Source organism: Hemicordylus capensis, chromosome 8 (assembly GCF_027244095.1).
Source record: "Hemicordylus capensis ecotype Gifberg chromosome 8, rHemCap1.1.pri, whole genome shotgun sequence".
Classification (NCBI taxonomy): domain Eukaryota; kingdom Metazoa; phylum Chordata; class Lepidosauria; order Squamata; family Cordylidae; genus Hemicordylus; species Hemicordylus capensis.
Window position 1 is genome coordinate 7,358,085 of NC_069664.1, and position 16,378 is coordinate 7,374,462.

The 16,378-nt window shown below is 47.6% G+C and overlaps 1 protein-coding gene across 2 annotated transcripts in view; it reads right to left on the reverse strand.

Annotated features, from left to right (window-relative positions):
- The window catches only part of PDLIM2 (PDZ and LIM domain 2), a 66,541-nt gene that overhangs the window by 11,349 nt on the left and 38,814 nt on the right, over positions 1-16,378 (reverse strand). For both annotated transcript variants that reach the window (XM_053268975.1, XM_053268976.1), the window contains exons 5-6: positions 13,016-13,209; positions 10,547-10,631 (exon numbers count right to left, since the gene is read on the reverse strand). In XM_053268975.1, the coding sequence (XP_053124950.1) occupies positions 10,547-10,631; positions 13,016-13,209 (279 nt within the window). The remainder of the gene's footprint in view (positions 1-10,546; positions 10,632-13,015; positions 13,210-16,378) is intronic.

Consider the following 16,378-nt stretch of genomic DNA (forward strand, 5'->3'; position numbering starts at 1 on the left):
GACTCAGTGTGCGGCAGTGGTGAGAAAGGCAAATTCCATGCTAGAGATCCTTAGGAAGGGGACTGAAAATAAAAATGCTAGTATAAAAATGCCCTTATACAGATCTATAGTGCGGCCACATTTGAAGTACTGCATATAGTTCTGGTCACCATATCTTGAGAAGGGCATTGTAGAACTAGGAAAAGTGCAGAAAAGGGCAACCAAGATGATCAGGTGCCCAGAGCACCTTCCTTGTGAGGCAAAGCTACAGTGTCTGGGGCTTTTCAGTTTGGGGGGGAAAGAGGCAACTACAGGAGACAAGATAGAGGTGTATAAAATTATGCATGGAGTAGAGAGAGCGGACAGAGAAAATTTTCTCCCTCTCTCACAACACTAGAACCAGGGGTCATCCCATGAAACTGATGGCCTGGAAATTTTAACTACAACAAAAGGAAGCACTTTCCCCACACACTACCTAATTGATCTATGAAATTCTCTGCCACGACATGAGGTGAGGGCCATTGGCTTGGATGGCTTTAAGAGGGGTTTAGACAAATAGACAAATTCCTGGAGGACAGGTCTATCTATGGCTACTAGTCTGGTGGCTAAAGGCCACCTCCCGTCTCTGAGGCAAGATGCCTCTAACTCCCAGTTGCAGGGGAGCAACAGCAAAAGAGAGCTCTTGCCTGTGAGCTCTCAGAGGTGTCTGGTGGGCCACTGTATGAAACAGGATGCTTGACTAGATAGGTCTTGGGCCTGATGCAGCAGGGCTGATCCTATGGATTTTGTTAACTATAAATCCTGGGTGGGTGGAGTGGAGGAGATCAAGCAAATTTGCTTATTTTGCAATATTTGTTTGGCTTCTTTCCAACAACAGTGACAAAAAGTAAACAACTCTGCAAGACACTGAAGTTTCAACCACTGGAAATCCTCGAGTCCTTGAGACCCTCCACCCATCCCGTGACATTTTGCACATTTCAGAGCCCAGGGGATTCAGAAGATGAAAGCAGTTGCTCAGGGAGCTGGAGGCCTGGTTCCAAATTCCGTCTTTGCCATGGACACATCGTCCACCCTTGACAAAGCACTCTCTCCACCCATCTGTGGAATGGAGATGACTGTGGCTCACCAGGGCTGTTAGTGTGTGTGTGTGTGGGGGGCAGCATACAAAAAACAGACTGTAAACCACATTGCAAAGTAAAATGTAGATAGCCCTAGCAACATGACAAACAGCTGTTGTGCTTGTCATCCCACATAGCATTGAGGGAGAGTCCATGTTGCAATTGTGTGGGGAGTTTCCTTGCAATAAGGCGAGGATCTACATGACAAGCTGTGCTAAGCATTAGGCGTCTACATGTATAAGCAGCTTGCCCTGGGGATACAGGGATGGTTTCAGAGTCATGTGCAGACTGACTCTTAAACTGGGCAGGTTAATGATACATTGAGCTCATTTCCCAGGGGCGGGGGGGGGGGCAAAGGAAGGCTGACATTTGCACATGTTTGTGCTTACTCCTCCTTGAGCACTGACAGCCAGCACCTAAAGACTCTGGGTGGACACATTTGATTGCCCAAAGGGGTGACGTGTTATCCAAAGTCATTCTTCCACAACATTTGCATCTGGTTGCTGGAGGGCATGGACCAACCACAAGGGGGCGCCCCTGGTCAATCTTCAAGATGCTGGAACTCGTGTCCCAGCAGCAAATGAGAGAAGAGCAGCACAGCTGAACCACAAGTGCAGCATCTGGGGTGGCAAAGGGCAGAGAGAAGACTACTTGCTTCTCCCCTCTCGCTAACCTTGGGGACTTGGCAGCCCGTTCGGGATGGGGCCGCTCTGGGAGGAGCACTTTGCAGGCTTGCATGCAGAAGATTCCGAGTTTTCTCCCTGGCTTCTCCAAGATAGGGCTGAGGGAGACTCCTGCCTGCAACCTCGGAGAAGCCGCTGCCAGTCTGTGCAGACAATACTGAACTAGATGGACCAAGGGCCTGACTCCGTATAAGGCAGCTTCCTATGTGCACTAACCTCAGGTCTGAATACCTTTGCTGGACTTCAGCTCACAGGAGTGTGGTACCCAGGCCAAGGGCTAACAGCAAAATGGGGGCTGGGGGATTTAGGTATGGCCTCGGGAACTGAGCAGCAGATAGGGATGCTGCACAGAAGGATGCCATGCCATTTTGCTGATGGGATTCCTGAAACTCCTAAAATGGGCCAGCATATCCTGTTCCTCACAACTTTACGGCCACCCAAAACACACCCCCAGCTCCCTAGAACCAATTTTGCCCAGCAGAATGCAGCCACCTCACCCGCTGGACAATTTTCTCAGTGGCAGAGCACTGCCTTGCTACATGCTCACATTTGGGTGTGCAACACAGACTGCATGTTTTCATTTCAGCAAGCGTTTCACGTTTGCCGATGACTGTGCTGCGGTTTTGGGAGGCTGGGTGCTATACGGTGTGTTTATGTTTTACAGTGATGTTTTCTTATTTTAATAGATATTTAATCTATTAATTGATATTTCATGTATTATCACTAGATTATTTTTATAGTCTTCAATTTTGTCAGCCGGCCAGTGTGGTGTAGTGGTTAGAGTGCCGGACTAGGACCGGGGAGACCCGAGTTCAAATCCCCATTCAGCCATGAGACTTGCTGGGTGACTCTGGGCCAGTCACTTCTCTCTCAGCCTAACCTACTTCACAGGGTTGTTGTGAGGAGAAACCTAAGTATGTAGTACTCCGCTCTGGGCTCCTTGGAGGAAGAGCGGGATATAAAATGTAAAATATAAAAATAAATAAATAAAAATAAATAATTTATAGAAGAATGGAGATACAAACACAGTGACATAAGATTTATGCGACAGTGCTCTTAGAGCAGGGGTTCTAAACCTTGAGTCCCCCAGATGATGTTGGACTACAATCCCCATCAATCCCTTCCTTTCCTACACCTCTAGCAAATTTGGTTCAAATTGGGTTAGACAGTCCACAACTTAGCACACTTGTGCATCAAATGTTCACATCGACCACCTTGAATTGTGGTGAATGACATTGCAAACTATGCCACTGAGAGAGGAGAGCTGGTCTTGTGGTAGCAAGCATGACTTATGCCCTTAGCTAAGCAGGGTCCACCCTGGTTGATTGTGAATGGGAGACTAGAAGTGTGAGCACTGGAAGATCTTCCCCTCAGGGGATGGAGCCGCTCTGGGAACAGCATCTAGCTTCCATGTTCCCTCCCTGGCAGCATCTCCAAGATAGGGCTGAGAGAGATTCCTGCCTGCAGCCTTGGAGAAGCCGCTGACAGTCTGTGCAGACAATACTGAACTATATGGACCAAGGGCCTGACTCCGTATAAGGCAGCTCCCTCCTGCTCAGAAAGGGATTCCTGCTGTTCCTTCCCTTCTCAAAAATGGCAGCGGAAAGGAGACCTCTGGGGAGGAGATGTGTGTGGTGTTGAGTGTCCTGCTTGTCAGAGGCCTGGGGGCATTCGCCACGTGAGGGGTTTTGCAGATGCCCAAGTGGAACACACTGGCTGTAGGGCTCTTCCCAGCCTCCCAAGACCAAGTCAGCAATGCACATCTGGCTAGGAGCAGCAGGCAGCAAGCTGGCAGGCACAAGGGCCCTCCCCCAGGACCCCCTTCCCTCCCGTCTCCTGGCACTGACCAGTCACTCTCACCTGTGTGTCCTTCCCAACATTCCCCTTTTTACTCCTCAACAGCTTGTTATTTTAAAGGCACAGTATGCCTAGCCCAGCCATGTCCCCTTTCCATCCCATCTGCTCCTGTTTAAAGGCTTTGGAGGTGGAAGAAAGAAAAAACCTCAGCCTAAGTAGAAGCAAATGTTCTGGGAGCAGCTGAGGGTAAGAGACTCGACGGAGAAAACATTAAACAGCATTGTACACAGTCTCTCCATCCTCCTCTCCTATTTGACTTAACAGGGGTAATTTCCCCTCCTAGCGCTCATCAGCCGTGTTTCATCCAGAGAGATTCCCTGGATGGATCTCGCTATACTCCCTTTTCTCCCGAACCAAGTCCAGTCCTTTGATTCCAGAGGGCCCACCCATCGTGCGCATGAGCATGCACACACGCGCGCGCGCACACACACACACACACCCCACCAACTCCAGAGGATAATGAAATCCCCAGACACTTCACCAACCCTTCAGGATTTCTGCTAAATGGCCCAATCTGTCCGACTCTCCAGTTCTGGAGACCAGTTCAATCCCCACCCACAAACACATGAGCAATTATCTTTAGGGTTGCCAGCTTGGGATTCCAAAGATATTGGCCTCCTGCCCACCACCAGCAGCACAGCCAAAGCAGGCAGAATCCGATGGATCAAGGGCCAAATGAGGACAGAGCTTTGACCACTGCCGCTTCACCACAGCACTGGTTATCTAACGGAACATGGCTTTACTGGTCAGACCAGCAAGAGACTGGTTGGTTGCCAGCCCTAGTAAACTCGCCATGCTTTGCTCAGCCATGCCAGGGATTATTCAAAAAGGGACTGAAACCAGGAGCAATGGCCTTTTACAGGTCAACAGTGCAGCCTCTTTGGGAATTCTCCGTGCAGTTCTGGTCATCCTGTCTCAAAAAGGTCATCGCAGAGTTTTTAAGAGGTAGAGCAGGAAAAGGGCAGCCAACGCAGTTAAGGAGGCAGGCGGAAGCAATCCGAGCTTTTTCGTTGAGAAAGAAATGACGACTCAGGGTGGCGGGAAACATGACAAAGGCTTATAGAAATATGCAGAGTATGGAGGAAGTGGACAGAGAGAGCGTCTACGCCTTCCTCCAGAATACTTGAACTCAGGTTCACCTAATGAAACCGATTGGCTGCAGATTCAGGACAGACAAAGGAAAACACTTCCTCACATAACAGATAATTATGATGTGGAATTTGCTGACACCAGATGCAGGGATGACCTCTGGCTCAGTGGACCACAAACTGAACATAAGCCAACAGTGTGATTCAGCTGCTAAAAAAGCTAACGCAATCTTAGGTTGTATTAACAGAGGCATTAGGTCCAGATAAAGAGAAGGTATAGTTCCACTCCATTCTGTACTGGTCAGACATCACTTGCAATCATCTGTCCAGCTCCAGGCCTCATATTTCAAGATAGCACTTAAATGATAAAACGTATCCATCAATCTGGTCATCGACCAGCAGAGCACAACAAGTAGTAAGCAAAGCAAAACTATGGTTTTCAGCCATTACACTGAATTGGTAAGTAAGGTAAGTTAACCAAGCGTTGACAAATTTTACAAGCTATGAAACAAAATTTTGCCATGTTTAAAGTAATTAAATCATTCTGCTCAGACAGTAGATAATGAAGATAAAATAGATCTGTATGGCCAGGAACAGGGGTGGAGCCACCACTGTGCGGGATGGGTAGGTTAAAAGAACCCGGGCCGCGGTACTCGGGGGTCGTGCCTGGGACCCCAGCCACACCTCCACATCTGATGTCAGTTGCAGAGGGTGTGGCCACATTAGCAAACAGGGCCACGCCCCCTTTTGCAAGGAAACTTCAGCTGCTGCTATGTTTGCAGTGTGGCCAGTAGAACCTCTACTAGACAGGGGCCTCTGGCATCCTCACTTTACCACTGGCCTGGAACATTTACTATTAAAAAGGGGTGATGAACCGAGTTCGGATATCCTTATAGAAGAGGCAGTATAGGAGGACACGAGCGTTTGATTCAATAGCACCTGAACCGCAAGGGCATAGCTGGGCTACATAAGGAATTTTCTTATACTTCCTTTCTAATAAGGCTGTAGGAAGGACATTTAGAAATTGGGCAAGGGTCAAAACTCTTCTAAATGCTGACACCATTTTCCAGTTCAAATACCTCACTGGTCTTGAAATAGGAAATTGGTCATTCAGAAATGCATCTCTTGGAAGGCATAAACCTGATATTTAAAATGATCAACTAGAAATGGTCTGGAGGAAGGAAACAGAGAGGGTGAGAGATCTAGAAACCAAATCCTATGAGGAACAAACCACTGAAGGAACTGGGTATGTTTATGTGGAGGACTAGAGAGAGATAAATGCCTTCAAATATCTGAAGGGCCACCACCGCATAGAAAAAGAGTGCAGAGAAGAGTTGGTCTTGTGGTAGCAAGCATGACTTGTCCCCTTAGCTAAGCAGGGTTCAACCTGGTTGCATATGAATGGGAGACTAGAAGTGTGAGCACTGCAAGATATTCTCTTCAGGGGATGGATCTGCTCTGGGAAGAGCAGAAGGTTTCAAAGTTCCCTCCTTGGCAGCATCTCCAAGATAGGGCTGAGAGAGATTCCTGCCTGCAGCCTTGGAGAGGCCGCTGCCAGTCTGTGAAGGAAATACTGAGCTAGATAGACCAATGGTCTGACTCAGTAGATGGCAGCTTCCTATGTTCCTATGACTAGAACCCATGGGTTGAAAGTACAAGGAAGCAGAATGAGGCTAGACATTTGGAAGGATTTCTTAACTGGAAGCTGTGGAACAGCCTGCCTTATGCAGTGATGGGCTCTTCTTCACTGGAGACTTTCAAACAAAGGCTGGAAGACCATTTGTCAAAGAGGCTGGACCAGTTTGCCTGGACTGTGCCTAGGGTTGGACTAGAAGACGCCCAAGGACCCTTCCAACTCCAAATAGTCTACGTTTCTATGAAAAGGGGATTGGCTAAGCTAATGGAGGATAGGCCTATCTATCAACGGTTAGGCATGATAGCTAAACTGAACCTCCAGGTTCAGGGTCAGTATGCTGCCAAGGTTTGGATGGCAACAGCTGCGGGTCAAGCTTGCCTGGCTTGCGAACCTTTCCAGAGGCCACGGTGGGAAGCACAATGCAAGACTAAGAGGACATTTGGTATAATCCAGCAGAGCTTCAGTTTGCCCAGGGATGGCTCATGCGTAGCTGCCTCCTAGTTAATCACGCTGAGCATAAGCCACTCACCAACACGAGGAAAAGACATCAGGAAGGAGAGGAAAGGAGTAGATTGACAGCCCGAAACAGGTTCCTCCTTTAAGGGGCACTCCAAGTTAAATGCTATTCCATCCGCCCACCCCAAATATGGAAAACTGCATGGTTAAGGAATTCTTCTGGGGGAAACGAGATAAGGGAGAACCAAGCAGGCCTGAGCTGTGGCTAACCACCCTCCAAGACTCAAATCACAACCCCGGCACTGTTGGAACCGCTGGGCAGGGAGGCGGCCAACTGACAGGGCCAAGAGCTAAAGCAAACAAACGCTAGGAAGGAAAGAAAAACACGACTGAGAAGCCAAGGGGCTGTGGGGCTCGGGCGAGCAATGCCAGCTGGCAAACACCGTGCTCTGGGGCCAACTTTGCTTCCCAATTTGGGCTTGAAAAATAGCCCCAGAACACAGCAAACACAGAGGGGGTGGGCAGCCCCTGGAGCCAGAACAAGCAAGCAAAGCCAGCCCAGAGCAACAGCCAAGGGAGGTGCCAGGCTGCCTGGGTTGCAGACAAGGAGCAGGCTTCTTGAGAGAGGATGTGGACATTCCAGCATGGTCACCCCGGGAAACTGGCTATATGGAGCTCACTTGAGGGGCCAGGAAAGACACCAATGCAGCTGTTCAGCAATGGTGGGAAGCTGTATTCAGAGCGCACACACACACACACACACACACACACACACACACACACACACACACACACACACACACACAAATTCCACCCATCCCAGCACCCTGTTGGGTCTATGTGCCAGGTTCAGACCTCATGGGGGCAAAGATGCAGCCCTCTGGCAACTCTGCCCATGAGAAGGTGCTCAAGTCCAGCCTGAGCACTTTCGGGAAGCATTAAGCCTGACTTGTCTGGGCGGGGCTTTGGCCAAGGGTAGGGGATAATTTAACTTGCTTTTTCTGGGGCGAGGGGCCACGCTTTTGCTACCTGCCCAAAAGCCTGCCGATCAGGATGAGCTAGAGACCCTAACAAGCAGACAGTACTCTGCCACCGAAGATTCCACCCTCAGAAGTTATGCAAACAGGACGGACTTGCCTCAGTATATTTAAGTTTGCGTGCTTTATTCCACTGGACAATCTGGAATTCTGCGAGAGAGTGTTTGTTTTCCCAACAGGAAGCAGCACTGGCATTCAAACAAACAAGGGTCCAAGGAAGAGAAAATATTTGTGTACGATCAAGAGGGACAGGGCGACACTGAAAAAAGTACTGGGAAATCATCTTAGGGAAGAAGGTCCAGAGAGCACAGCCACCAAGAACCTTCTGGTTTCTAAGTGTTTAAACAGAACCACCCACACATATTCAAGGTCTCTATCATAAGGACAAGAAGGCCGCTGTTCTTATTTTTAACTAAAACTATGCAGTTTCTGCAGAGTTTTGACCAGGTGCTACATTGGGGACACTATTCCATGTCCAATGGTTCAATTACAGCCACATGGACTTCTCCACCCCGTACCTTTCAAGGCTGCCTTTCCCTCTCGCCACAGAGGTTCATGGATGATCCCCTGACTATGACAGCACAACTGGGCATGCAATATAGCCTGGAAACATGGTTTAAAGGCAGTTTCCTAAGTCAGACCATTGGTCTACCAAGCGGAGTACATAGGAAGCTGCCATATACTGAGTCAGACCATTGGTCTGTCTAGCTCAGTGTTGTCTACACAGACTGGCAGCGGCTTCTCCAAGGTTGCAGGCAGGAATCTCTCTCAGCCCTATCTTGGAGATGGTGCCAGGGAAGGAACATGGAACCTAGATGCTCTTCCCAGAGCAGCTCCATCCCCTGAGGGGAATCTCTTCCAGTGCTCACACTCCTAGTCTCCCTTTCATATGCAACCAGGGCAGATCCTGCTTAGCTAAGGGGACCAGTCATGCTTGCTACCACAAGACCAGCTCTCCTCTCTCAGTGGCATAGTTTGCAATGTCATTCGCCGCAATTCAAGGTGGTCGATGTGAACATTTGATGCCAGATTTGGTCTTTATCAAGTAGAAAGGAGACTCAGTTCCTCCTGCTAACTGGGCAAAGAGGCGCCTTTCCAAAGTGGTGGCGATTCTCTTAGCAAGGGGAGAGCAACTGGCCCTATCCAACCCCAACACAGCATCCCTCCAGTGGCTGTCACTGGTGTCACTCTTATGTTTCCTTTTTAGATTGTGAGCCCTTTGTGGACAGGGAACCATATTATTCTTTTTCTACACAAACCACTTTGGTAACTTGCTTGTTGAAAAGTGGCACATAAAATGATCATCATTCAAAAGCAGCAGCTACTGAGAAATATACCTGAACAGAAACTGGGTCAAGAGGCTAGTGAAAGGATCCTGTGTGTCTACATTTGATGGGGCTGGAAGTGTAAAAATAAAGACAAATCGAAAATTCTAAAGAGGGAGAAGGAAGAAGCCAGTTCGCTGGGCAGTTACTGAGAGCTAGGAACACAGACGGCCTTATAGCGAGTTGCATGATGGGTTCGTCTAGCTCAGTGTCATTTACTGACTGGCCGCGGGTTTCCAAGGTTTCAGGGAAGAGTCTCTCCCAGCCCTGACTCGAGATGCTGATCCAAATGCAAATGGAGGGCCCTGCTTAGCAAAGGAAACCATTCACGCTTGAGACCAGCCATTCTCTCACCAGCGATGATGCCCCCCAGCAGATAACTTTGCACAGAAGGCTTGGATTGAACAGCATACCAGCTTCTCCAGACCCCATTGCAAAGCTGTCCCAGGACTGAAGGGTGCTGCAGAAAATCAAGCCGTGGGGTCCCAAGTGAAACGTTAGTGGGGCTTCACATCACATCAGCATCAACAGGTCCCTTTGGCTGAGGCAGGCATGCTCTGAATAGATGCTTTAATCGGTCCCAGGGTGAGGCGAGGCGAGGCGGGCAGGCCACCTTCCCGTGCTAATACCCTGACTCTCGTGTCCATGAGATGTAGGCAGCACCGCCCCAAACTGGTTCCACCTCCCCAGCTCCCAGCTGTTGCTTGGAGACGCCAGGTAGAAACAAGCAAACATCTTCCCAGCCAGGTGTGCCGCTAGTACTTGCAGGGACACGTGCAAGAGAGCAGTGAAGCCCATGACCCCAAGGGGGCAGCAGAGGCAGGGGGGAAAACAAACCCTCACGCTTGTAGGAGAGGCTTCAACATCCAGGAGGGTTTTGAGTAAGAAACCAAGATGTGATTTCTGCTGGAGGAAGATCTGTCTGAGCAGAAGGAGAGGGCTGAGAAAGGAAAGCAGTGCCGCTTGGTTTGCGTTTGGCTGGGGTTTATAGGTGGCAAGTAACAAAAATCAGCAGCTGAAGCTTTTCCAGGCATGCAGATTACATTGCAAGAAAAGCTTCACTTGTTCTGCGGCTGTTAAAGGCACAGAAGCCCAGCCACAAAGTAAACATGTGTAACTGCATCTACTCACATTTAATTCCCTTTTGCCTTTCCCTCTCCCTTCAGTCTGCTCAATCCCCACCAGCAAACTTCAGACTGTAGACACCTTTGGGGCAGAGACCCATTTGATTTATGTCACTTACCTTTCACTTTGCCCAAACAACATGCTCAAAGTGGCAAACCACCAACATGGATGGTGCTACATCCATCTCATCAACAGGACCCCAAAGAGTCCCCCACATAGTTTGGGCTTCTCTGTCTCCTCACCTGCTGGCTGCTTGGATACTGCTGCCCAAAGGGTGGTGGAAAATGTTCATCAGAAATTCCTGAAGTATTTCCCAGGGACTGGAAGCTAGAAATTAAAATCAAAACACAGAAATTAAAAACAAAATACTATTTGCATACTATGGGGGGAAGCATCTGAAAACAGGAGATGATAAACAAAGGTGATACCAGAATTACACACAGCTCACTGGTTTGTATGGGTTATCAGGTGTCAGGACAGGGTGGGCAAGCAGGATAACTTACACACCTGTCCAAACACACGGTCCTCTAGAACAGGGGAAGGCAACCTTGGTTCTAAAGCTGCTGTTCATCTACAACTCCTGACCAATTTTAAACCTGTAATTTCAGATAATGTGGCAAAGTTCTGTTTCGTGGCATCAAAGCTCCTTAAAGATTGTATTAGTAATTTGAACAGTTTGTGATTTTGTAAACTTTGAAATTTCTTGAATTTTCTTATCAATGCTATTAATCGTTATTGTTTGTTAATCTGGTCTGTGACAGTAATAAACTTATTACTACAACTCCTATCATCCCCAGTCACAATTTATTATGCCTGGGGATGATGGGAGTTGTAGTTCAACAACAGTTGGAGAGCCAAGGTTGCCTACCCCTGGTCGACTGTAGGCAGGATGCAACATGGAGTTACAGAAGGCAGAAAGAGGTCAGTGGAGATGCTGGTGTGGTTAAGATTTGCAGAAGCTATAAAGGCAAGGTGGCTACCTTCAGAAAATGGAAGTCTTGCCCAATGGCGGAGAATCAGAAGGAGCACAAATTCTAGCAAAAAACAATTGCGACTGACGATCAGGCAAGCAAAAAAATGCAATTTGAGAAGAACAGGAAGCAGACGCAGGAACAAATGGAGCTTTTACAATGGAAGGAAATATGTAGTGGGGGTCTCTCAGGGATCAATGTGTGCCGTTGAACATTTTTAAAATAATTTGAGTCGGGGGTAAGCAGTGCGGTAGGCTAGTTTGCAATGGCACCAAATTGTTTAGGGTGATGAAGTCCCAAGAGGACAGGGAAGAGCCCTCAAATAATCTCAACCACCAAACGACAGACAGTAGACCCATTCACATGATGGAAAACTGGGTGGCATCCTACTCCATTTGGGATGCCGTGCACATGTCCATTTCTGCTTGTGTGCATGGGAAAAACAAGGTTGGAGGTGCCAGCAATGATAGTCAGCTAGCCTCCTGCAGGGTAGGAGGGTTCCATCCTACTCAGCAGCTCTATGATATAGGAGGAAAAGCCACCCTAACCAGCCAATAATCACTGCTGGCTTTGTTTTTCCCTTGCACATGAGCTGAACACAGGAGCATGCACAAATTCCCCAACTGGGTAGAACTCTTCTCCTATCCAATTTTCCATTATGTGAATGACCCTAGTGTAAAATGCACCCCCCCCCCCAAAATCCCAATTTCACATATAATTCCAACTTCACTGATGTTTTGTGAATTGGCCGTGCTCTGAAAGGTTCTAAGGTGTCAGGGAAATAGCTCAATAAAAACCATCAACACCTGCAGAGTGAAAGAGACAGATTCCATGTTAGAGATTATGAGGAAAGGGACTGAAAAATGAGACAGCTGGCATCATGAATGCCTCTATATACATCCTGAGTGCATTTTGGCGACTGCGGGTACAAGCTTTGATCACATAAAGAGCAACAGCAGCACTGGAAAGGGTCTAGAAAAAGGGCAAACCAGTTGGCCTTAAGTGATGCAGTGGAGAAATGCCTGACTAACAAGCAGAAGGTTGCCGGTTCAAATCCCCGCTGCTACTATATCGGGCAGCCGCGATATAGGAAGATGCTGAAAGGCATCATCTCAGACTGCACGGGAGGAGGCAATGGTCAACCCCTCCTGTATTCTACCAAAGAAAACCACAGAGTTCTGTGGGTCAAAATCGACTTGACGGCACCCTTTAGCTTTAGTTGGACAAGGGGCTGAAGCATCTTTCCTACAAGAAAGGGCTAAAGAGCCTGGGGCTTTTTATGGTAGGGGGGAAACATTGTGGGGTGGCGGGGGGAGATTTATAAAATTATGAGTTGTGTGGAGAAAGTTCATAGAAATTTTTCATAACAGAACATGGGGATATCCAATGAAAAGTGATTGGCAGTAGATTCAGGACAGAGAAAAGAAAATCTTCATACACCACATGATTAATATGTGGAACTCACTGCCACAAGATGTAGTGAAGGCCAGTAGCTTAGCTTTAAAAAGGGGATTTGAGCATTTCATGGAGAAGTTTGTCAATGGTTATTAGCCACAATATCTAAACGAAGCCTATGTTCAGAGGCAATAAACCTTGAAACAGCTGTGTTTGGTGGGCTAACGAGAGAGGGCAGTTGCCCTCAATCCCACTCGTGGGCTTTTCCGAGGCATCTGGGTGGCCAAGGGGATGCTGAAGCAGACAGACCCTCGGACTGATCCAGCAGGGGCGCTTTGCACATACCTGCGGCTGCTCACAGCAGAGTCCCCTCTGCCCTCAATGGGGAGGCTGGGCCTCTGGGGGCTGTGTGGGCTGCACGTTCGGTATCCAGGAGATGAAGGCGAGTACGGACTGCTCGGCCGTGGGCTGATCGAGGCAGGGCTGGAGTAAGAAGATCTCAGCGAACTCTGGCTGTCATCCCGAGTTCTCACAACGTCCTACAGGAGAAGGCCACAAAGACCACGTCATGAAGTTTGGGAGGCAAAGAGATGGGCCAGGACATTTTGGTGCCCAAGGCAGAAAGCTGGAATGAGACCCTTAGCAGGGCTGAAAAGATAAGCAACTAAATCAAGGGTTCCCGACCTTGGGTCCCCAAATGATGGTGGACTACAGCTCCCATCATCCCCAGCTGCAATGACTAAACACCAGCACCACTGTAGCTGGGGATGATGGGAGCTGTAATCCACCATCATTTGGGGACCCAAGAATGGGAACCCCCAACTTTAAAAATGCACCATTCACAGACATGCATACACCTGAACACTCTTCTAATTTAAGCAGTGGTGAGGGAGCTGCAAATAACCACACACCCCAGCGGTTATTTGCTGCAAATCAGCACTTCAGAGATATACTAGATTTCGGGGGGGGGGGGAGATTTTCAGCGGGAAAATGACACTGTGTGAGACCTTCATATACTGCCCTTTCTACAGTAGCCCAGGGTGGTTTACATTAAAACCAAACACACAGTAAAACAATTGAAATTTTGTTTTTAAAAAAACGTTTAAGCCAATTTAAAAATGAGAACTAGATGATATTAAAATCCAGGCTAAAAAGATGGGTCTTTAAGGCTTTCCTGAAGGCCTCCAAGGAAGATAACCGTCTTATACCCACAGGGAGGGACAACTGAGAAGGACCGATCCCAGGTCAGCACCAGCTAAACTGGTGGCACCTGAAGACAACCCCCTCCCGATGATCTTAATGAGCAGTGTGAAAAATAATAATAATCTTGTTGAGAAAGGTGCTCTCTCAGATAACCTAAGCCATTCAGGGCTTTAAAAAGGTAATCACCAGCTCTTTGTACTTTGCCCGAAAACACATCGGCAGCCAGTGCAACTATTTAAGAACAAGGAGAAGGGGGAATCCACGGCACCACAAAGGAGAAAGACAAGCCCAACCCGTGAACAGAATGATCACCACTCTAAATAAACAAAGTAAAATAACATTGGACTAAATACTAAACATGATGTGAAATTTAATCAGACAATATGCTAAATGTAATATGAAGTATAATCAAACAGACACAATATGTACTGGTTTTTGGTTATATTGTGTCTGTTTGATTATACTTCATATTACGTTTATCGCTATAGTTATTTTACTATTTAAGAACAGGCATAAGGTGGTCTCTCCAGGATACCCCAGAGAGCAATCTGGCTGCCACACTTTGGACTAACGGAAGTGGCCAAACTACGTACAAAGGCAGCCCTAATTAGAGCCCATTGCCATAGTCCAGCCTGGAGGTTACCACTGTTTTCAGGTCATTCTCCTCAAGGAATAGTGATTGATTGATTGATTCGTTGTCGAATCAGTCACAGCTGGTAAAAAGCACTCCTGGCCATGGCCTCAACCTGAGGCACCAGCGTGAGACCGGGTCCAAGAACAGTCTCAAGCCAGGAACCTGCTCTTTCTGGGGGAGTCAGTCTAACCCCATCCAGAGCAGGAAGTTCTATCATGTCTTGCAGATTACAAACTACTACTACTACTAACTAATAAAAAATATATTTTTATTTATTATTAACCCATTATTATGAACCTTTCCCTCTAGGCACTGCAATCCCAGACTGGATGGCTTCTCCGCACCAGGTGTCGTCTTCTTAACTACAAGGAGCTTCTCAGCGCAAGAGCCATGGGTGATGCGTTTAAAACAGTGGTGGGCAGACTTGGCCCTCCAGCTGTTGTTGAACTCCCGACGTCCAAACTGCAAGTGGATTTATTTATCATTTTATTTATTTAACACATTTATATACCGCCCAAAACACAAGTCTCGAGTGTGTAGGGCCAGAAGCTTCTTAGGGTTAGAATCTTCAAGGAAAGAGGCATGCACCTTCAGGACCAGCCTCTCTGCCCTGCAAGGTCCTCTCAGGAGGGCCTTCTCAGAGTTCCAGGTCCATGGGAGGTGCATGGGGCCCAGGCGCGTGGGAGGGCCTCCTCTGTGGCAGCCCCCTCCTTATGGAACACCCTGCCTCCTGAGATTCGTAATGCCACCTCCCTTCTGACCTCTAAGAAGCTTTTGAAAACGTATCTGTTTTGCCAGGCTTTTAGGTCTGTGTGTCTTTCCCTGTTTCCTCTTGTTTTCATGGTTAATTTATGTAAATGGCCTCGAGTCAGTGGAAGTCAGGTGGTCAATAAATTTGCTAAACGAAACAACACACACACACACATACAGAGATACAGACCCTGCAACACACAGGGGCATGGATTCATAAGGACCAGAGCATTTTATCTCTTAGAGTTGACATTCTCAAGCTTGCAGTAGAGATACAGTTCCAAACTATTCATGTTTAAGCCCCGACAGGGAGTCACTGACAGCACATGTCAGGGCATGTGCTTCTTTCTGCTCGAAGAGGTAACCGTCTCCTCCTAGTCTTGGCAGAAATACTCTGCCATGAGGTCCACATTATAGACAGCTGCCTGCCCAAACTATGATTAACCAAAGTTTTTGCATATTTCTCATGTCAGTTAACCGAGAATGTTCATACCTGAAGAGACATCTCAGAGTTCCCCACCCGCACCAGCCACTTTTGCTGAATCATTCATTGAGTTTGCTCAAAGCCGTCTTCTGGAGACCAGTTTTCAGCTAAGCTGTTCTTTTTTTCCAGTTATGCATACCTCTGCTGTGAATTGGCCAAACTTTATTAAACCTAGTCCGCATTCTATGGTATCTCGCTCCAATCAAACTTAATGGGCTATTCCATATACATTTGTTGAAGTGCTGGACATGTCAGATAGGGCACCAGTTACTTTTCATTTGCAGTGGAGTTGCTTGTATGTACAGCAAAGCTATTTATTAAATGGTACATTTAATTTTTGGAATTACTTATTCTTTCATGTGCTGAATGTACTTGATCACTTGCTGTCCACAGAAAACACACTTTTGGCAAACCATACTAGTTGCAGCCAAAATAGTTTGGGCGAGACACCAGAAAATGAACCTTCTTCCGTCTATTGTGGAGTGGTTAAGGAAGATTCTCGACATTGTTGAAGTGGAAAAAGTTACAGAAGTCCTGTGTGGACAAAGTGAGGAACACACAACACAAGCTTTAGCCAAATGGAAAAGGCTTATTGATCACTGGAGTGTGTAACTCAAGAGTGGTCACTGAATTGACA